Source organism: Pongo abelii, chromosome 6, assembly GCF_028885655.2.
Source record: "Pongo abelii isolate AG06213 chromosome 6, NHGRI_mPonAbe1-v2.0_pri, whole genome shotgun sequence".
NCBI classification, from domain to species: domain Eukaryota; kingdom Metazoa; phylum Chordata; class Mammalia; order Primates; family Hominidae; genus Pongo; species Pongo abelii.
The window spans coordinates 125108312-125130410 of NC_071991.2; the positions used below are offsets into that span (position 1 = coordinate 125108312).

At 43.7% G+C, this 22099-nt stretch overlaps 2 protein-coding genes across 3 annotated transcripts in view; one reads left to right on the forward strand and one right to left on the reverse strand.

The window, feature by feature from the left end:
- Positions 1-590: 590 nt before the first annotated feature.
- LOC134761792 (uncharacterized) lies at positions 591-5876 on the reverse strand. Of its 2 annotated transcripts, none has more exons than XM_063726161.1 (2): positions 5458-5876; positions 591-1095 (listed from the first exon to the last, which is right to left on the reverse strand). In XM_063726161.1, exons 1-2 carry the CDS (start codon positions 5674-5676, stop codon positions 1078-1080), a joined length of 237 nt encoding a protein of 78 aa, XP_063582231.1. In that variant the 5' UTR covers positions 5677-5876; the 3' UTR covers positions 591-1077. The 2 variants fall into 2 exon arrangements, with proteins under 2 accessions (XP_063582231.1, XP_063582230.1); XM_063726160.1 differs by having other exon boundaries at positions 935-1095; positions 5359-5876.
- An 82-nt stretch (positions 5877-5958) lies between these two features.
- The window catches only part of SND1 (staphylococcal nuclease and tudor domain containing 1), a 433869-nt gene continuing 417728 nt past the window's right edge, over positions 5959-22099 (forward strand). The window contains 1 exon segment of the mRNA NM_001135474.1: positions 5959-6236. Coding sequence (NP_001128946.1) covers positions 6159-6236 — 78 coding nt within the window. The 5' untranslated portion in view covers positions 5959-6158.

Sequence of the window (22099 nt, forward strand, 5' to 3'; positions counted from 1 at the left end):
CATAGGGTTGTTCTAAAAAAAAAAAAAAAAGGAGGAGGAGGAGAGTGAAAGGAGAAGCTGAAAAGTAGGTCAGGGCCACGTGGTGAGGGTGCTATGCTATGTGGGGTGGGGGGTAGTGGGGTGGGGGAGGCACTACAATTTTAAGGAAGGAGTTGATGTGATTGAAAATTATCTCGCTCTGTCATCCAGGCTGGAGTGCAGTGGCACAATCTTGGCTCATTGCAACCTCTGCCTCCCAGGTACAAGCGATTCTCCTTCCTCAGCCTCCCTAGTAGCTGGGATTACAGGCGCGTGCCACCATGCCCGACTAATTTTTCTATTTTTAGTAGAGACAGGGTTTTGCCATGTTGGCTAGGCTGGTCTCGAACTGACCTCAGGTGATCTGCCTGCCTTGGTCTCCCAAAGTACTGGGATTACAGGTGTGACCCTCCGTGCCTGGCTGAAAATTGCATTTTAGAAAGAACATCAGGTTAGCAGTATGGCGAATGGGTTGAAGCTGGAGGTGGGCTGGGAAGAATGGAGGCAGAAAGTTATTCTACAGTGTTGAGTTTTCTCCTGTTTTCCCAAAGGAAACTTACTGGAGAGTTGAAAACTCTTTCTTTGCTCAGCTTCTGAATTCTACAGGTGCAGGCCCAGGATGAGAGGAACATGCTTGGATATCTTGGAAGCAGGCTAGTCAAATAGCTCAGAGAAGACTATTTATGGTAGAAAGTTCTAGGTTCAAATCTTGACTCCATCCTTATTAGCTGTTGACCTAGAGTTGGTTGATCACCTTTTCTAAGCACTAATGTCCTCCTTTGTGGAAAGAGATTGACTATATCTACTTCATAGGATTGTTTTAAGGGTTAAATTATGTAATGTAGGTAAAAGCATGTAGCACAGAGTCTGTTTAGTGCATATGTTTAGTGCTCAATATATTCAGGCCATTATTACTGAGAGGAACATATTTCCTAAATTTATTTTCAAGGAAGTTCAAGAAATAGGATGCTTTGTTTGTTTCAGTGAATCCTGTGCCTCTTCAGACTACATTCTGTGTTTGTTCTCCATTGCACACAAAAAAAGTCTTCTTTAAGGATTTCAAAGTCCCTTTCCTTCCTGTAAAGGCACAGGGGAAAGATCATGAGCTTTAGAGTCATAAGAGCTAGTGTCAAATCCCTTCTCTACTAGCAATCATTAAAAAATTAACACATAGGTCTAGGCAATGTTCTAAGTCTTTAACATTTACTGATTCATACGATCCTGCAAACCAAAGCAATCCTATGAGGTAGGTCCTATTATCATTTCTATTCTACAGACAAGAAACCTAAGGCACAGAGATACTACACAACCTGGTCAAGGTATACAGTGTTGGGATGTGAACCATGCAGTCTGGTTCCAGGGCCTGTGTGTTTGAGTGTGCTGCTGTAGATCCAACAGATTTCCAAGATTGACTAAGGAATGGGAAAGAAGGAAGGGGGAGGAATCACAGATGACACAAAGGCTTTAGGCTTGAAACTGGGTAGCTTTAGGTACCATTGTATGGGCTGAGACACATACTAAGGCAGAGCAGGTTTGGGAGGAAAGAGAATTAGTTCCTTGTGACACATGTTGAATTTGAATTCTTCAGGTGATAGCCATGAGCAGATTTTTTTTTTTTTTTTTTTTTTGAGATGGAGTTTCGCTCTTGTTGCCCACGCTAGAGTGCGATGGCGTGATCTCAGCTCACTGCAACCTCTGCCTCCTGGGTTCAAGGGATTCTCCTGCCTCAGCCAAGTAGCTGGGATTACAGGCATGCGCCACCACACCCGGCTAATTTTGTATTTTTAGTAGAGACAGGGTTTCTCCATGTTGGTCAGGCTGGTCTCGAACTCCTGACCTCAGGTGATCCCCCTGCTTTGGCCTCCCAAGTGCTGGGATTACAGGTGTGAGTCACTGCGCCCAGCCCAGCCATGAGCAGATCTTTAGAGTATCGCTGGACAGATGGGTCTGGAGCTCAAGAGAGATTTTAACAGGAATTGTATATATTTGGGAGTCATTGGTATGCAGTCACGGAAGTAGATACGATGTCTTAAGAACGTTTAGAATTAGAAAAGAAGATGCCTTCCGGAGAACCCTGAGGAACATCAATACTAAGGGGCAGGCAAAGGAGTCATCACAATGGAGATGAGAAGGAGCAGCTAGGAGATGGGAGGGATAGGAGGGATACACAGGTATAGTATCTCAGTAGAAAGGCATTTCAAGGGGCAAACAGCGTCAAATGCTACGGAGACCTCAGCAAATTGAGGTCTGAAAAGTGTCCACTGAATGTAGTAACAAGGAGGTCATCAGTGACCTTGGAGAGAACTGTTTTGGTAAATTGGTAAGGGCAATAGTCAGAATGTGGAGGGCTGAGGATTGAATGTGGTGTGACGATGTGAAGGCAACAAAGAGAATTTTAGCAAGAAGATTTGCCTGTGAAGGGAGGAGAGATATCTGGAGATGGCTGTGGAATGAAGGAAAAATTTATTTAATTAATTGACTTTTACAAAGCAAAAAATTTGAGAATACTTCAATGCTAATGAGGCTGGTCTGAAGGTAGTGGTATATCAACTGATTGTTCACTGTCAGTTATAGATTGAACTCCTTGTTCTACTCTTTTTTAAGATTAAAAAAATTTTTTTTAATGCTAATGAGGAGAACCTAGGATAAACTGAGAAGCTGTAAAAACTGGAGAGGGAATGATTGGAAATGTGGAGGGGGCAGATCAAGAACTAAGACAAAGAGTTTAGCCTGAAGAGTAGGAGGGAGTTTTTTCTTTGTAATGTGAGACAAGGTAGCAAATGTAAGAAGCCATGTTTCCTCATTTCTGCTTCTCAGCAGAATTTCACAAAGCCCCTGACCGTAACAATGACACACCGCTATCCTGAAAGATGCTATGACGACAAAACAGGATAAAGCACACGGCCCCCAATGTCTCTTGCCTGAGTCAATATAGTCCATAAAAGATAAGTGACCTTAGTCCTTGCCTTTCCCTGCACATAAGATAACATCTGACAGAGTTAGTGGTTCTGCTTCTACCATGTATAACCAAATGTACTTTAGAGATCTATAACCAGATGTACTCTTAACACCCAAGCTTTGATGTGATTTTGCATGTACTGAACCTCCACCTCCTATATATAAGCAATGGGCTGAAACACTGTGCAGGAGCAGTCTGGCAACCGCTCCTGGGCTATATGTAGTCCTTGCGCCTCAGTAAGACTTCTGGATAAAACTAACTTTAATTCTTTAAAAGCTTGATTTTTTTTTTCTTTAGTTAACAGTAACAAGGGAGAAGAGAGGAATGAGAAGGAAGATAAGATTTTAGATTCAGTGGTGGGAAATTGAGGGAGTTCTTGATGATTTTCTCTCCCAAGTAGGAGGCCTTATCACTTTCAGAGTATGGGAGACAGTGGAGTCAGTTAAAACAAACTCAATAGAGTTCAAGGCTGAACCGATTGAATAAAGAGAAGAAATTCCAGGCACTGTGTGAGGGCCCATTAATTAATTCACTGTGGCACCAACCTGCAGAATTGAGTGTTTTCTCCAGGTAAGTGGTAAGTTTGAAGAAAGTAGAGAGCTATAGAGGGCCTAGAGTTGAGGTTTTGACAGGTGGGCCCAGTGAAAGACAATGGGAATTACAGATGAAGATATTGGTAGGAAAGGGGCTAAAATGATGGACAGTGCATGGAGTCTAGCCAAGGATCCAGGAGCAGGCAGAGGGGAGCCGGTAAAGCAAGGGTAGTGAGTTCAGGGACTTTAAATTCTAGTTAAAGCTTGTCCTCTGTTGTCTCTCGCTTGCTCTGATGGAAACCAGCTGTTATGTTGTGAGTTGCCCTACGGAGAGACCCATGTAGAAGGAAACTGAACCACCGAAAAACTGAGGCTCTTAGTCCAACATCTTGAGAAACTGAATTCTGTCAGCAACTATGAGTGAGCTTGGAAAGCAATCTACCTTCAGTCAGAGGAGGACCTTCAGATGAGACCACAGTCCCCTTCCCAACTCCCCTTGACACCTTGACTGCAGCTTTATAAGAGAAGACCCGGAGGAAAAGGCAGGCACCCAGCCCAGATTCCTTACCCACAAAAACTGTGAGATAAATGCTTATTGTTTTCTTTAGTATTTAAGTTTTGGGGCAAATTGTTATGCAACTAATACAAGATATAAGATAATTAACTGAGTAAGAAGGGAAAGAGGACAGCAGTTATGATCAAAGACAAAGTGTTTGAGTTTACAATCGTACCTATCAAGTTGTGGTGTTTTATAGAACGTCCTAAATTGGTGCAGAGGTCAAGTTTACTGAAGATGAGGTCAAGGAGCAAAGAGGCCAGGGTATGGGATAAGTCATGCTCATAGATATTGAAGTATTTCAGGATTATTGGCTGAAGACCGTGCACCAAGTGTTAACAATTTCAATGAATGACAGGGTAGAAATAGGGGTACGGTAGATGAAAAGCCACGAGATGGAGAGGAGTATAATCAGATGGAACGAACTTCCACAGAGGTTTTTTTTTTTTTGGAAAAGGGTGGCAAATTAGGGATCTAAGACGGTGACCTCAAAACTTTACCCTGGGATATGTTTAGTGTGGGAGAATAAATTTACAATCTTTTAAGAGAACAGGGGGCCGGGCACTGTGGATAATGCATGTAATCCCAGCACTTTAGGAGGCCAAGGTAGGAGGATAGCTTGAGCTCAGGAGACCAGCCTGGGCAACAAAGTGAGATCTCAGCTCTACAAAAAAAAAAAATTAGCTGGGCGTGGTGGCGCGGACCCGCCGTACCAGCTCCAGCTACACAGGAGACTGAGGCAGGGGGATCGCTTGAGCCCGGGAATGTCAAGACTGCAGTGAGCCGTGATCGTGCCCCTGCACTCCAGCCTGAGCGACAGAGCGAGACTTTGTCTCAAAAAACCCACAAAACCAAAGAAACAAAAAGAACTGCAGGGGAAGTACTGTCTTCGGTGTAGAGCCAAGTTTTATGATTAAATGACATAACACATGCAAGGTCCTTGGTTCCACATAGTGGGCACTCAACGAATATTAGTTCTCGCTAAACAGTCACTTAAATATTTGTAGGCCCTGGCTCTCCCGTTCCTTCTCCCACCTTTTTACTGGGGCTAGGGAAGGTATCCGGTGGCTGGAGACGCTTCACACTGGGTCGGGGAAGAGCCTGAAGCGAGGCTTTTCCCTAACGCCACGGGAGCAGCTGGGAACAGACCGAAGAACGAGGCGAGGGTCACTCTCCCCTATATTCGTGGCACGTCCTTCCTCTAAGAGACATTTATTCCTCCCACCAACAAACATTAAAGGAACGCCTCACAAGTGCTAGACCCCAGCGACACAAACAAGACCAAGACACACTCTCTGACTGCAACTAGGGCGCGCGGCCGCGTGGCAGGTCAAAGCCCACATCGGTAGGAGGTTCCACAAAGCGCTGATTTTTCCAAGTTCTCTCCATACTTTTAGCCAAGGTAAAATGTCGGAAGTCGAGTGGAGCGGGTACGGAGATTCCTCCAGGACTCTGCCTGCGTGGCTCCACCCTCCCAGGCCGCATTCCCGGGTACAGAGGCGCCCACCTAGGTGGGTAAACAAGTGTGCGCCCCCGAGGCCAGCGCGGAGGGGCGTCATGGGCGGGGTCAGGCGGGAGGGCGCGGCTGGCTCCGCCCCTGGGGCTCCCATGGCCCCCCGCGCCCCGCGGCCAGATGCTGACGTGTCCTTTCCTTCCCACTACACTTCCCGACATTACCTACTCAGGCTGCCCCGGAAGTTCCGCCCCATATTTAGCCCATCCTCGCAAATCAACTCTTTCAGCGCTTCCTGGAACTCGCCACCGTTTTGGGGACCAAGGGGCGGGGCTCCGCGAGCAGGGTGCCTATTGGTCTGAGGTCCGGCGGGCTCTGGGCGCTAATTGGCCGGAGGGCGGTGGCGCTCTGGCACGCTTGCGCGGCGAGTAGAACGTGTGGCGGCGGCGGAGATCGCGTCTTTTTCGCTCCGTGTCCCGCTGCTGCTCCTGTGAGCGCCCGGCGAGTCCGTCCTGTCCACCGTCCGCAGCTGGTAGCCAGCCTGCCCCTCGCCTCGACTCCCTTTCACCAACACCGACACCCACATTGACACCTCCAGTCCGGCCAGCCGCTCCACTCGTTGCCTTTGCATCTCCACACATGGCGTCCTCCGCGCAGAGCGGCGGCTCCTCCGGGGGACCCGCGGTCCCCACCGTGCAGCGGGGCATCGTCAAGATGGTGAGAACGGGCCCCGGACACCGACCCCTCTGCCTGCCTTCAGGCGGGAGTCAGGCATTGACTCCACCTCCCGCCAGCTTGCTCCGTGTCCCAGATCCCCTTTCCTCTGCCCCCTTCCTCACTTTTCGTTGATTCTCCGAATCCTCTCACTAGACGGAAGCAGACACGAAGTCCCCTTGTTCCTTGCCTCCCGGACACCTTGACATCAGGGGTCACAGTGATTTCCGAGGTTGCGGCATTCGGATCTCCTGTCTGTTTACCAGGACAGATCGATTACTGATTGATTAACAGAGACAGTTCGTTGATATCTGTCCTCCCATCCCCCGTCTTTCTGTTCATTTTGACATATGCTGAGTAGTTAGCAGTTTTTCGAGATCCTGACATCGTCTCTTCTCTACGAGTACTTGGTCATCATGAAACTTTTCTGTTCCCACAAACGCTGTTACTTGACTCCCAAGTTTTCTCACTCTGTGGGCCTCTTTTCCTCTCTTACCCTCCACCTCTTGTGTCGACCTGAAAGCTCCTGATCTGTGTGTACTTTTGACTTCTAAAAGGTTAGGCCGGCAAGAATCTTAGTAATCATTATTGTTCTCCCGTCCCTTAAAGATAAGGAGCTAGGCTTGAAGAAGGCAAGTGACTTGCTTAAGGTCACATGGTGATTTGGGTTGGAGCCATAGCAAGAGCCCAAGTGTTCGGATTCCTGGTCTAGTGCTCATAGCATTATAGATTCTGCCTGATTTTATATACCCTCAACTTTTTGAAAATTCTTGAATTTTGAATTTGAACCTGCAAAGTTTATTTTTACAATTTACTCCTAGCTCCATGATAATTTGATAATATAAATTCAGTTTATCACCTGCCCGCAGTTTTTCTCCCCAAAACCCTCCCAAATCTTGAAACCTGACATTTCTTTGTTTTACCAATTTTCTGGTTTATGATGACTGTAAACTTTTAGATGTCGTTTCATACTGCAGTTCTGACATTTCTATCTGCAACAGCAAATATCCTTTGTGATACTTTCTCCTAAAGCTCCACAAGTTTTGCTGTTGTAGAAAGTTTTGAAAAATTCTATTTTAGGCCCGGTGCGGTGGCTCATGGTGGTAATCCCAGCACTTAGGAGGCCGAGGTGGGAGGATTGCTTGAGGCCAGGAGTTGGAGACCAGCCTGGGCAACATAGCAAGACCCAGTTTAAAAAAAATTCTATCTTATTATCCTGTTATCTTTCACAAGATTAAAATGTTCTGCAGCTTATGTGTGTGTAAAGCTGATTTTAAGATCCCCTCGCCCACTTCCCATGTGCTCATTTCTTAAGGTAATAGTCTGCCACCAGCCAAGATTCTTGGGATTTTCAATACTGCCTTTTCCTTTTGTTTATGTATAATGGAGGGTCAGAACTGATCTGAAACTGAATGAGAAGAGAATTTCCAAGATCCGCATATATTTTCCCTCTGAAATACTGACCTGACCCATGAAAGGATTATCCTAAAGTGGCTCTTCTTTCATTATCTTTTTCATTTGCACTGATCTTCTCTTCACCATAGGAACAAAAACGTCTCTTGGCTGTCCGGTGTTGGATTTGGCAGTAAGAAAGAGTGGATCTTTCTGAGATTTCTCCTTGCTGAGGTTTAAATTGTTCTTAAAGGTCTCTCTCATTTGTGGAATGGGAATAGAATGAGGCTGAACATAGTTTTGTTTCCGCCAATGCTGGAGGCTTTTAGGGCATCTGGATTCTATGCGGTGACTGCCCACAAATTACCCCCATGGATACTGAATATCACCAATTACTTGTTTATTGTCATGTCTTGTGCTGAGTATTCTGCTCATATTGTCTCATTTGTAATACCTAACAAGTAGATAATGATTATCAGCCACATTTTACAGATGTGTAATTTGAGGTTTAGAATGAATAGTTTACCCAAAGACAGGTACCTTATATTGGTAATAAGAGGCAGAGGTGAGACTTGAACCCAGGCCTGTCTGCCACGGCACATGCTCTTCAATATCATGCATGATGTCTCTGACTTCGTGACTCCAGGGTATTACTTTATAACATGGAGGGTGGGGCCAGTGATGCGTAACCACAAATTGCAGGATAGTGAAGCTGTCTATAATTGAGAAAAGATTAGTTGTTACTCCTTGTCTTGTCTGGGAGCTGCTATTATGGTAAATGACTTCATTTGGTGCTTATGGTCTTCACATAGGAGTATGGTGTGGAAGATGATTGAGTCTGGGAAGTGGCATATACAATTCAGTGATTTGAGCCATCTGTACTGAGTATGGATTGCACTGCCTTCTCTGACCACACTACAGGGGATGGGTGAGTTACAGGCAGGGATTAGGGGAGGAAAGCTGAGTGAACTGCAGAGTGACAGGCAGATTTGTGCCAGGCTTAGAAGCCTTGTCTGGAATGAAAAATTGACCACTGGCAAATTGCTCTGTGTGAAGCTCTTCTGCTAAGCAAAGTTGTATTTTCCTGTAGAGTAATAGTTTCCATTGGTACTAGGAACTGCTTTGCAAGAACTCTACAAAGGAAGATGGAGGTCTGTGACAGATGAAAGTGAGAAATAGTTTGATGAATAGGAAAACAGGAGACACTACTTTTCTGCCTTTTGGGAGAGAGGTAGAAATTGGAACACTCACCTACGCTTTTCATTGTGAACTCTTTGGATTTATCTGGACTCAGGCTGAGCTGAAGGTCTGAAATCATCTAGGGTTGAAGTTTGCTGCTGTAAAGAGGAATAGTCCTTCCTCTTTTTTGGCAAAAGAAAGTGTTGTAGGGCCGTGAAAGGCACAAGTTTCTTCTGGTCTCTGCTTTGCTATCCTGTTAAGTCCTACATTATTTTGTTTAAGGTTGAAGAACTTGGGAATCCAGTTGTAAACACTTTGACCAATTTTTAAAAAACGAGGGTGATGTTAACACCTGTGTCTGCTATTGAGAGTTGGGGTGAAGGGACAGAGGTGGTTCTGGAATATTTAAGGAGGAAGTGGACAGTAAGTTGATACAGATATTTTGGAGTTGTTACAGAAAAAATCAGTAAGGATAATGGAAAAACTGAAGATGGATTTGTATTTTCTGAGTTGGGATGAGACTAGCAAGTATGTGGGTGGACAAAATATAACCCGGATAAATACATGTCTTCTATCAAATCAGATCTTATTTTCTTGAAACCCTGAAGGATTTAAAATCTGGGTTTCTTTGAATAATTTGCTTGATATTCTTTAACTGCAACAGAATATTGTCAGCAGATGTTAAGTAGATGAGGTTGGGAGAAGTTTTGGGGTACTTAGTATAAATTGAGTCACCCCCCTTAGCTTTGAAATGGCTATTTTCTCTGTTTTTACTGACCTGGTTTACTCTCTGTTCTTTTCTCTTTGGGTATGTTCACATGTCTTGTCAAGCATTCGCAAAAGCAGAATGAATCTTGAATTCTTGAATCTTCTGTGCTTATCGGAAGCAGCCGTGAAGGCAGCATATCTTATCCTGCTTATGGTGTGGAAGGCTGAAGGGAGGACGGACAGTGCCAAATCCCAGTTCCCATTTCACCTTACCCTCCCCCCACCCACTTAATTGCCTCAGAAGGGGAAAGGAATGCCTCTGCCAGTCTTTTGTTTTATACTAAGAACCATGATTCTCATTGGGTGACCAAAGCAAAGGGACACAAGGGAGGAAAGGGCCATAATTTTCTCCTTCAATGGGACTTGTGCTGTCAGGTTGTTGTAAAGCAAGATGTAGACTTCTTGCTGGGTAGCTTGGTGGAGATTGCTTCAGTGTACAGCCTCTAGGAAATGCCACCTATAATTCAGTTCATTATAGCTAAATGTTTCTTAGGTTTCTTTCTTTTTCTTTTCTTTTTTTTTTTTTAAGATGGAGTCTCGCTTTGTTGCCCAGGCTGGAGTGCAGTGGTGCTATCTTGGCTCACTGCAACCTCCACCTCTTGGGTTCAAGCGATTCTCCTGCCTCAGCCTCCTGAGTAGCTGGGATTACAGGCACGTGTCAGCATGCCCAGCTAACTTTTGTATTTTTAGTAGAGTCATGGTTTCACCATGTTGGCTGGTCTTGAACTCCTGGCCTCAAGCTGTCTGCCCGCCTCGGCCTCCCAAAGTGTTGGGATTACAGGTGTAATCTTAGGTTGCTGAACTAAGAAGTGTGTGTCTTTGAAAAGTTCAGTGGGGTCAGAGTAGTTTGTTGACCTGCTCTTTCTTACGTGTACTTAGCTCATGCAGGAATGTTGCGGGAAGTCAGGGACCCCAAACGGAGGGACTGGCTATGTTGAAATATTGGGGGTGGGTTCCCCCAATACAGGAAAAAACAAACAAAACCCACCTTTCCTAAGCTACTTAAAATACCCTTCTACTATTCCAAGGGATAAGGTAGCTGAATAACAATATTTTAGAAGGGCCGTTTATAAAGAAGTAGATAGGCTAGGATGGAAGGCTTTTCCCTGTGGTCTTAAAATGCCCATTTCCCAGCAGGTAAGCCTGGTAGCTTTTAATCAAGATTGTAAGTAAAGGAACACTAAGTTTTTACTGTATCTTAAAGGTTTTCTGTCATTTTTCTTTCAAAAGGAAGCATCCATCTGGCTCTAGTTATGTTAGCAGTGTAGTAACTAATGAAATAGAATCATAGCAATCATCCTTCCTTTCTTTCTTGAACAAATATTTATTGATCATCTGCTATCTGTCAAGCTCTGTCTGGGCATTGGAGAAACAGAATTTAAAAAGTAGATCAAATTTCTATCCTTATGGCTTATGGAGGAGTCAGACAATAAAGAAGTTAACAAGAAATAAGCATGATCATATAAGATAGTGATACCGGGTAAGGGACTGGGACAGAGTGGTTGGTAGTAAGGGAGAGGGTGGGTCCTTTGGATACTGTGTTTAGGAAAGACTTCTCAGAAGATGGCATTTGTGCTGAGATCTGATGGACATCAAAAACTAACCATAAAGGAAGGGCGTTCCTGGCCGAGGAAACAGCAAATGCAAAGCCCCTGGGGTTTCCACCATTGATGATTTATTTTTTATTTTTTATTTTTTTCAGTCAGGATTTCACTTAATTGCCAGGCTGGAATGCAGTGGCATAATCATGGCTCATTGCAGCCTTGAACTCCTGGGCTCAAGGGATCCTCCTGCCTCAGCCTCCTGAGTAGCTAGGACTACAGGTGTGTGGTACCACACCTGGCTAATCTTTTATTCTTTTTTGTAGAGATGGGGTCTTGCTATGTTGCCCAGGCTGGTCTCGAACTCCTGGACTCAGTGGCCTTCTCCACTCTGGCCTCCCAAAGTGCTGGGTTTATAGGCATGAGCCACTGCACTTGGCCTGTGATTTATTCTTTAGTGTTTTTATAGTAGCTCTTCAGTTTTTTCACGTTCAGTATCCCATGTAAATAGTTTGGGTTTAACCTGAGTTATTATGTAATATATGTGTTTAAGGGTGATAAAAGGAAGAGAGGCAGTGGAGGTGGTAATTTTTATGGTACCCTGGTGAGATCAACAGCTGACATTAAGTACACTGAATAAATATTAAGAATGGGAGGCTGGGCACAGTGGCTCATGCCTGTAATCCCAGCACTGTAATCCCATCCCTGTAATCCCAGGCCGAAGCAGGCAGATCACCTGAGGTCAGGAGTTCGAGACTAGCCCAACCAACATGGCGAAACCCCGTCTCTACTAAAAATACAAAAAAAATTAGCCAGGCATGGTGGCGCATGCCTGTATTCTCAGGTATTCTGGAGGCTGAGGCAGGAGAATCACTTGTACCTGGGAGGTGGAGATTGCAGTGAACTGAGATCGAGCCGTTGCCCTCCAGCCTGGGTGATAGAGTGAGACTGTGTCTCAAAAGAAAAAAAAAAAAGAATGGGAGACTGATAAGAAAAAATACTTAGTCATATGCTTGTTTCTAATAGGATTAAGACTAAGATTTTCTGACTATCAGCTAGTCCTGTGTATTCCCAAAGTCACTATTTGTCTTCTAATGGAGGGAAAAACATGGATTAAAAAAGAAAATGCCAAAAGTAGGCTTTGTAAGAGCAAAATAGCATCTAGAACTTGCCATTGTTTATATTTCTCTTAGCATTTTGTTACTACGTCGAATTTACTGCTGCTCTGGCCTCTGGCAGTACTTTTTTGCCTAGCAAGCTTTAGTGAACTGTGTTAGTGAAAAACAAAGTAGCATGCTTCAGGGATCAAAACTAATTATCAGGTAAGAACTCACTTACGCATCCTGTGGCTCATTAACATGAGTGGGAACTTCTGAGGCCAGTGACTAGTGCTGGCAATAGTGGGCAAATGATTTGGTGAAGTCTATGCCCCAGTTTATTTGGAGGATGAAATTTGGGGAGCAAGTGAAAATTGTGGTTTCTGTTTGTAGGTTTAGCAGAGAAAATTGGCCAGGTTTTTGAATTCAGGTAACAAGGTATCTAAGGCCTGCTGTCCACTCACTTCTCAGCGTAGGCTAGCTATCCATCTGACAGGTGTGGTTCTAACAGGGGCATAGTAGATATCCTTTGGAGTCTGATCTTTGGATTTATTTCATTTCTCCAAGAAGCGCATAGGTACATACTGTAGGAAATTTTGTGCCTTATCAGGGAAAACAAATGCAGTGAAGGAACTCAACTCTTACTGGGCTTATCTGGCTTTTCCTCTTATTTCTTGCTGGGAGATGGATATACAACCCGGTTTCTGTTGCTACTTCCTCTCTTGGGAGACTGACATATGCTTTTTGCTTTTACAGCAGAAATTTATGTGGAATCACAGGTTGTGAACATTTGATATAGATGGAATGTTACGGGATTTCACTTACTTTCATTAGACTCAATATGATACATTAATGATCTTTTTCTTCACTCTAATGTTTAAGAAAAAAATGAACAGTGGTTTCAGTTGGCATTTTTTAAAAATTAGGAAGTTAAGCAACTTATGGGAAAAATAAACTAATTAAAATTTTGATGTCATTTTCAGATGCCATTTTTGAAATGTGTAATCTATGATATAAACTGGTTTGGCACATTTTCTTCACTTATATGCTTATCATGCGTGACTTAAGGTACCATCTCCTCTCTATTCCTCAACAAATTTTGAGGCTCTTTGAGTTCTTAGTTCTGTTTATGTGGCAAGTAGTCTGCTTGGGGTGGTCTTATAGCACCAACCTCATGTATATCAAGAGGAATAAAGGAGATTTAAAGAATCTGTGCTTAAAGTTAGTGATCTAATTTATTAACTTTGTCCCTGGAAAGCAGCATGGCAGAGAGAAGAGATCATTGGCCCAGAAGTCAGGGGACACAAGTTCTGGCCTGGGTGCTGCCATTTGGGTAATGTTGGGTAAGATATTCCACCTCAAACTCTTCTTTTCTCTAACATGAGGTTGCTGGATGCATTGTCTCTAAGCACTTTCCAGTCCTGTAAGGCTGTAATTTTATAAGAAACCCTGTGTTACATTTCATTTAGGCATGCTGAAACAAAGTTGAGAAATCTCATACCTTAACGGCTTGACTTTGAATTGCTGTTTATTTTGCATAAAGCAGGTTTTCTGTTCCTATTCTTTTTTTTTTTTCTAATTTTTAGTTTGAGAAAGAAGATCAGTGGAAATATGGTTTTCCAGTGTGGAAGACCAGACAGTTAGAATGAGACTAAATGATTGAATGGTGGGGTGGAGAGAGGGTAGATAGAAGTAGGGGGAGTTCTTGGTTTCCTTTCAGTAGTGTATCATGATAAGCTAGTGGGAGTGTTGCTTGAGACCCAGAGGAACATGGTTCTGGTGGGTTTTATTCACCTAGTCCTATCTCTGCTTCAGAACACTGTGACATTTTCCTGGTAAAGCAGATCTTGACTTGAGAAGGGAAGGAGAGAGGGGCAACTTAGGGAGCCTCTGGCTCGTAGGGAGAGTCTATTCTTGCCCTGCTCTTTACTGGGAGACTGTGGTGGGAGTGTGGGGGCTAATAGGGTCCTGAGCTCTATTCTTCTTGCTTGGAGCCAGGACTTTGGTTTTTGTTTAGTTTTGTTTTCAGATCTTTTTCACTTCCATTTAATGCACAAGTACAAGTTGAGTAGCCCTTATCTGAAATGCTTGGACCAGAAGTGTTTCAGTTTTTTGAATATTTGCATTATTCTTAGGGCTTAGCTTCCTTCATCTGGAAATCTGATATTCAAAATCCTCCAATGAGCATTTCCTTTGAGCATTATGTTAGTGTTCAAAACATTTCAGATTTTGGATTTTTGGATTAGGGATGTTCAACCTGTATAGGAATCATTTTAATCTATTCTTGGCAGTTGCTCACACAGTTTCTTTACTATTGAGTTTATTTTTTATGGTAAGCCTTCTTAAATCCTTTCTGGGAGTAGATTCATAGTGAGAGAAAGGAGCCCAGTGATTTCCTAAACAGGTCATCGCGTCAGGACAACCTAGAAGACGTTTCCCAGGCATTGAATTAGAAGCTCTGGGACTGGCCTGGAAAGGTCTATTTTCAAAAAAAGCCACTCCTAGGCTATTCGGAAAGAATCAGTTTGGGATTGATCTGGGGCTGGCATGTGAGATCCACTGATCCTGTTTAACTCCTGTACTGTTTGTAGTTGAAGGGGCGGGACATAAATGATAAATGAAATGTATGTATGTGGGGGTTGGTGCACCAGAATTTTATGAGGGGAGGATAGTGGTTTCTCTGTCTTCGCATTTGTCTTGATGGTTCCCAGGACGCTTTGTTTTTAATTTGTGCCTCAATATTGGGCTGGGGTCCTCAGGGTCCACTTATAGTGACTCAGATCCTGTTCCTAGGTCACAACTGACAGCTGAGAAGTTGTTTTATATGTCTGATTTAGGCCATATGCTCATTTTAACACTCATCTGCGACTTTTCCGTCTGTTTGCATAGATTCCCAGGATCTTCCTGTAATTTGGCACCAATAACTTGGCACATTATTTCAATGGAAGTCTTTAGTGTCATTTACAAAACTAAGATTTTAAATTCCTCACTTTCTGTTCTGCAATCCTGAGGAGCTTCATCCCTAGGCCTTTTGGATCTCTCCTGTTTCTTATTCATAGGCCCCATTCTTAACAACACTAAAACCCCAAATGATCTACTCAATGTTCTTAGTCTTTATATTCCACTAGCTTGTCTAATATGGAAGTAAAAATAATTCTCAGGTCTTATGAAGTCCTTATGATTAGGGGTCACATTTACAGTTCCCTTGATGGCCCTTTTTCATTTTGGTCACCAGTTTTCCAGTTTATCCTGGAATTCCTTCAAAGCATTCAGGTGGATGTCATCCAGTATTAGTAATTGAATAATTGGTATTTCTATACTCAACTTGCTGTTAAAATTTCAAGCAGTAGAGAGGTATGAAGTCAAAAACAAAAATCCCTGGCTGGGCATGGTGGCCCACGCCTGTAATCTCAGCACTTTGGGAAGCTGAGGTGGGTAGATCACTTGAGGTTAGGAGTTTGAGACCAGCCTGGCCAACATGGCAAAACCCCATCTCTACTAAAAATACAAAAATTAGCTGGGCATGGTGGTGCGTGCCTGTAATCCCAGTTACTCAGGAGGCTGAGGGATGAGAATCTCTTGAACCCGGGAGGTGGAGGTTGCAGTGAGCCAAGATAGCGCCACTGCACTGCAGCCTGGGCGGCAAAGAGAGACACAGTCTCAAAAAAAAAAAAAAAAAAAAAAATCTCTCTCTCTCTGCCCTCCTTGCCCCTCAGTTTTCTACCATTCATTCTTATCCTCCTCTGGCAATTTTCTTTTTGTAGTAAATTGTCATGACTATCTTTCTGTTGTAGATCTACCTCATTCTTTTTTAATGGTTGAGCGGTATTCCACAGTTTGGATGTATATTATCTATTTTTCTGTTGATGTATGTTGTTTTTAGCTTTTCATAATTCTAAGCACTATTGCACTGATTGAACTGTATGTCTTTGTGCTCTGATGCTAGCATTTGTATAAGATTCTAAAAGTGCGGCCACTGATACCTTTTTTGTAAGCTTTTTTGTTTTTGGTGGTGGTTGGGGTGCTTTACTTGTACCTTACCTGTTTATTTCTTACAGGTGTCATGTTAGATAAAATTTAGGGTAAAATACTGCTTAGTAGCTCATTACTCAATAGTTTTTTTATGTTTGGTAGTTTTATTTCCCCAGTAAGACTATTCCTGAAAGCCACTTTGCCTTTTCTGTGGAGCTCAGGGCCCAGCACCTGGGCCTTGGTAAATAATTACTGTTGTCCCTCGGTATTTGGTTCCAAGACTTCTCCAACCTCCCAATATCTGGAGATGCTCAAGTCCCTTGTATAAAATGGGATAGTATTTGCACATAACCCGTGCACAACCTCTTTTATCTTATTTTATTTTACTTGTTTTTGAGACAGAATCTCTCTGTCACCCAGGCTAGAGTACAGTGGCACAATCATGGCTTACTGCAGCCTCAACCTCCCAGGCTCAGGTGATCCTCCCACCTCAGCCCCCTGAGTAGCTGGGACTACAGGTACATGCCACCACACCCGGCTAATAAATTTTTTGTGGAGACAGGGTCTGCCTATCTTGTCTAGGCTGGTGTTGAACTCGTGGGCTGAAATGATCCTCCCGCCTCAGCCTCCAAAAGTGCTGGAATTACAGGTGTGAGCCACTGTGCCCAGCCTCCTGTATGCTTTAAATCATGTCTAGGTTACTAATAATACCTAATACAGTGTAAATGCTATGTAGATAGTTGCTATATTGTTTTTTAATTTTTTTATTGTTGCATTGTTACTCTGTTTTTTTCTTGAATATTTTTGACCCATGGTTGGTTGACTTTTTTTTTTTTTTGAGATGGAGTCTCGCTCTGTCGCCAGGCTGGCGTGCAGTGGCACAATCTCGGCTCACTGAAACCTCCACCTCTCGGGTTCAAGCGATTCCCCTGCCTCAGCCTCCCAAGTAGCTGGGACTACAGGTGCATGCCACTATGCCTAGCTAATGTTTGCTTTTTGTATTTTAGTAGAGATGGGGTTTCACCATGTTGGCCAGGATGGTCTCCATCTCTTTACCTCGTGATCCACCCACCTTGGCCTCCCAAAGTGCTGGGATGACAGGCGTGAGCCACCACGCCTGGCCTTACTGTACTTCCTAATTGGTTGCCGGCCCCGCCAACCCCAGGTGTCTTAAGGTCTTAATACTGACAGGTGGAGTAGGTCCTTTTTGGCTTTGTTTTTATCTGCTTTCTCTGGGTTCTGGAGAGTTCCATGACTAAGGAAATTTTTGACTTCCTAAAGTGCAGATGACAGGTGGAGGTGAGAGGCAAAATCACGTGAGAGAAGTCTGACTTTTTTCTTATTTGCTGGCTCATAGCTCTTCCTCTTTTTCCTTTTTATTCTTGGATAAGAAGGTAGTGTGTGATATTGTGATGTAAAAAGAAATATATATCTGGTCGTAGTCTTCTTGGCACGGAGCTCCTAAAACTCTGGTCATTTCTTTTTTGCTTTTTTGGAGACAAGGTCTCTTGCTCAGGCTGGAGTGCAGTGGTGCGATCACAACTCACTGCAGCCTCAGCCTGCCAGGCTTAAGGGATCCTCTGGCTAATTTTTGTATTTTTTGTAGAGGTGGGGTCTCTCTGTGCTGCCCAGGCTAGTCTTGAACTCCTGGGCTCAAGTGATCCTCCTACCTTGACCTCCCAAAGTGTTGGGATTACAGGCATGAGCCACTCTGCCCAGCAAAGAAGCCCCTTTGAACCACACTTGAGTTAATGAGTGACTCTGGGAAGCTCCTAAGTGTGAGTGGGGCCTGGTTGCTAGAGATTGAGTTCAGTCACTGATGGCCAGTGATTTAATAAATCATGCCCATGTAAGGTAACCTCCTTAAATGATGGGGTTTGGAGAGCTTTGGGGTTGGGGAAAATGGGGAGGTGCTGAGAGGGTGGTGTGCCCAGAGAGGGCATGGAGGCTATGCACTCCGCCCCCCATATGTTACCTTATGTATCTCTTCCATCTGGCTGTTCCTGAGTTGTATACTTTTATATAAATCTAGTTACTAGTAAGTAAGCTGTTTTCCAGAGTTCTGTGAGCTATTCTAGCAAATTAATAAACCCGAGAAGAGGCTCATGAGAACACACACCTAATTTATAGCTGGTCAATCATTAAGGGTGGCTTGAGCTTGGCATCTTCAGTGGGAGGAGTATTGTGGGATGGCACTTTTAACTTGTGGGATCTGACACTAATTCCAGGAAGACAGTGTCTGAATTGAATTGAATTGTAGAACACCCAGTTGGTGTCTGCAGAGAATTAGAGGATTGCTTGGTGTGGAAAAAACCCACACACATTTGGTATCAGAAATGTTTGTGTGACTATAGAAGAAAAACAAAAACAGTTTTTTGTCCTTTTTAGGGTGGTAGGTGGTAGTAAGAATGACAATATCTGGCACGGAGAACACTTGTTTTTTAGAGTTGTTTGGGGAGATATCATTGGACCAGGGGATCTGGTTTGCAGCCTTTCTGGATACTGGGAAGTGCTCATCCTAATCCTGGTATTGGTTTACCCAGAGTTTCCCAGGTGTCACATGTTTCTGTACTCCTGCAGTGGTTTTGACATATCGCTTTATTGAGTTTTGGAAATCTTTTTGACAGTCAACATTTTTTGGTTTTTTTTGAGAAGGAGTCTCACTCTGTCGCCCAGGCTGGAGTGCAGTGGCGCAATCTTGGCTCACTGCAAGCTCCATCTCCTGGGTTCACGCAATTCTCCTGCTTCAGCCTCCCGCGTAGCTGGGACTGCAGGCGCCCGCCACCACGCCCGGCTAATTTTTTTGTATTTTTAGTAGAGATGGGGTTTCACCGTGTTAGCCAGGATGGTGTCGATCTCCTGACCTTGTGATCTGCCCGCCTCGGCCTCCCAAAGTGCTGGGATTACAGGCGTGAGCCACCGCGCCCAGCCGACAGTCAACAATTATTAAAATTTAAATAATTTTATTTTTAAAGGCAACTTAAATTTCACTATTGAAAATGGAAAGTCAATATTAAAGAAAAAATTATTCATGACACTTGTTAAAGATGGTAAGGCAGACTTTATTCAAGGAGGGCCGTGGTGATAGGTATAGGGACCACAGCAGCGGAGTCTTGCAGTGGGAAGGAGCGATTTAGAGGTATTTGTTTCCAGTCTCTGAAATAACTAATGTGATGTTATTTTCAGCCTTAGGAATTCTGTTCCAGGAGAGGGGGAATTACTGTTTTATAGCCTTTAATACAAGGACATTAAAAAAATTTTTGGTAAAAACCCAAAACAGAATCACTGTGCCAAGTGACATTTATCTGCTTGCCTATCAGGACTCTGTCACAGGTTTTAATGAGAAAAGTGGTGCATTCTATTCCTCCCTGTGTATAAGGTAGAGGGACACTCCCGAGTACCTGGGTCCTGAAATCCCGCCATGATCTATTATTGTGTGTGGTAATTACTTGCATTATTGCTCTTGGCAGGTGAGCCCTTTCACAGCCCAAAGGCCAGGAGGCTGCCTCTATCACTTAAAAGCTGAGTTATCTTGTTAAGGTGTTCTCTTGTGAGGGCTTTAGAATCTCCTGAGACCTCCCCACAAGCTCTCAGCAGGACACAGGTCCAGCTCCTGGCTAAGCCCGCCCTGCCCTTGTATTCGGCCCCTGAACCGTAGCTCTAGAGGAATAACTTGCCATTACATTACAAGTAAGGCGGTGTGGTGCTGCTAGCCCGGGCTGCTTGGTTTCCATTTAATCCTTAGGAGTTCCCATATTGGTGCTCTTAATGAAAGTTCTTAGAGTGGCATAATCCTGGCTCACTGCAACCTCCGCCTTCCAGGTTCAAGTGTTTCTCCTGCCTCAGCCTCCCGAGTAGCTGGGACTACAGGCGCTCGACACCACGACCAGCTCATTTTTGTGTTTTTAGTAGAGATGGGGTTTCACCATGTTGGCCAGGTTGGTCTCGAACTCTTGCTCAGGTGATCCGCCCACCTTGGCCTCCCAAAGTGCTGGGATTACAGGTGTGAGCCACCGTGTCCAGCCAGCAGTCCCCTTTTTACAGTATATCAAATTTCCCTTGTTACCCACTTCAGTAATGTTTTACCTAACTCATTTCTAACCACTTAATTGATTATTGCCTGTGAGCTGTCAAGCCTACTCTATTCTCAACCAAAACCACTCAAATCTATACAATATCCCTGACCACTTTGGAGATCTCTCAATTAACTGTTCAATATTCCGTTGTCTTCCCACTTTCCTCAGTCACTACCTATATCCTCCAAAGGGATGCTTGGTGTCCGAGCAAATGCTATCATCTCTTCTATGATTATATTGTCCACGAGTCTTATGTTTGTTCTTGCTTCCTAGGCAAGACTCTCTCAGTAGATTTACCCCAAAGCCTGTATCTAATACCATGGTAACAAAAATACATCTGAATGCCTACACTGAGAGCAACGACAGAGTAACAGTATTTCCTTCCTGTCCCCTCCATGTACTGTGCTGTCTAAAAATATTACTCTGTTACCTTTGCATTTTGATCCAGACAGCCTGCATTTTAGAGACGATCAAAGGTGTGGGGACAGGAGGAGGAAGTGTTAGGATTTGATAAGGAAAAAAGGAAATAAAATTCAGCATCTTGCAGATTAACATAGAGAATTTCTCTTGGCATTCCCAAAGCATCTTTTCTGTTTGTTTCTAGTTTAGACTGGAGGACGTAGGCATTGTTGTTTATGTATTTATTTAACTAATTCTAATTTTTTTTTTTTTTTTGAGACAGAGTCTCTCACCCAGGCTGCAGTGCAGTGGCGTGATCTTGGCTTACTGCAACCTCTGCCTCCTGGGTTCAAGTGATTCTTTTGCCTCACCCTCCTGAGTAGTAGCTGGGATCACAGGCGTGTGCCACTGCATCTGGCTAATTTTTGTATTTGTAGTAGAGACAGTTTCACCATGTTGGCCAGGCTGGTCTTGAACTCCTGATCTCAGATTATCTGCCTGCTTCAGCATCCCAAAGTGCTGGGATTACAGGCGTGAGCCACCACGCCTGGCCTAACTTTAATTTTTTTTTTTAAGATGCCTGTGTTGCCCAGACTGATCTTGAACGCCTTGGCTCAAGCCATCCTCCCACCTCAGCCTCCAGAGTAGCTGGGATTACAGATGTGAGCCACTGCTCCTGGTTCTCAGGCATTGTTTTTGATAATACGATTCTTTTTTGAAAATAAAGACAGCCAACTCTCAAGAGTGAAGGGTTTGCGGCCAGATTGGAAAACTTCACTTAAACCGAAAGTAGATTTAATGGTCTTGCCTCTTATAGAAAGTTCTCAGTTACTTTAACTCTGAACGTCCATGACTTGTTTCTCAAATCTTGAGACACTAAGGGGTTTCTAGCTTTTCTGAATATAAAACCTAATTAGATCACATTTATTTATTTATTTTTATTTTTAATTTTTCTGTAGTAATGGGTCTCACTTTGTTGACCTAGCTGGTCTTGAAATCCTGGCCCCAAGAGATCTTCTTGCCTTGGCCTCCCAAAGTGCTGGGATTATAGGCGTGAGCCATTGCACTCAGCCATAGATCATGTTTATATGCAATTAAAAAAAAAACAAAACCATGAGATAATTGGCATAGGAAGGAAAAGGGATAGCTCTAAAACCCAAGATCTTTTTTGGGGCAGTAGTCTTTTTGAACAGCACACTCAGAAAGTTTGAATTCTATGATTTGAAAGCGTCTACCATTTTATTTCATTTGGAAAAGATAATGAAACAGTGCATGGATCACACAGAAAGATGTATGGTCCATGCAACATAATAATAGTTTGACATTCAAATTCTTAGAAGTTGTACGTGCATGGAGAGAGGGAGGACTGGGCTAGGGAGAGACAAAGTTTCAGAACCACCAGCGAGACCTAGTTCCAGTGATTTGTCTATCATTGAGGCTCT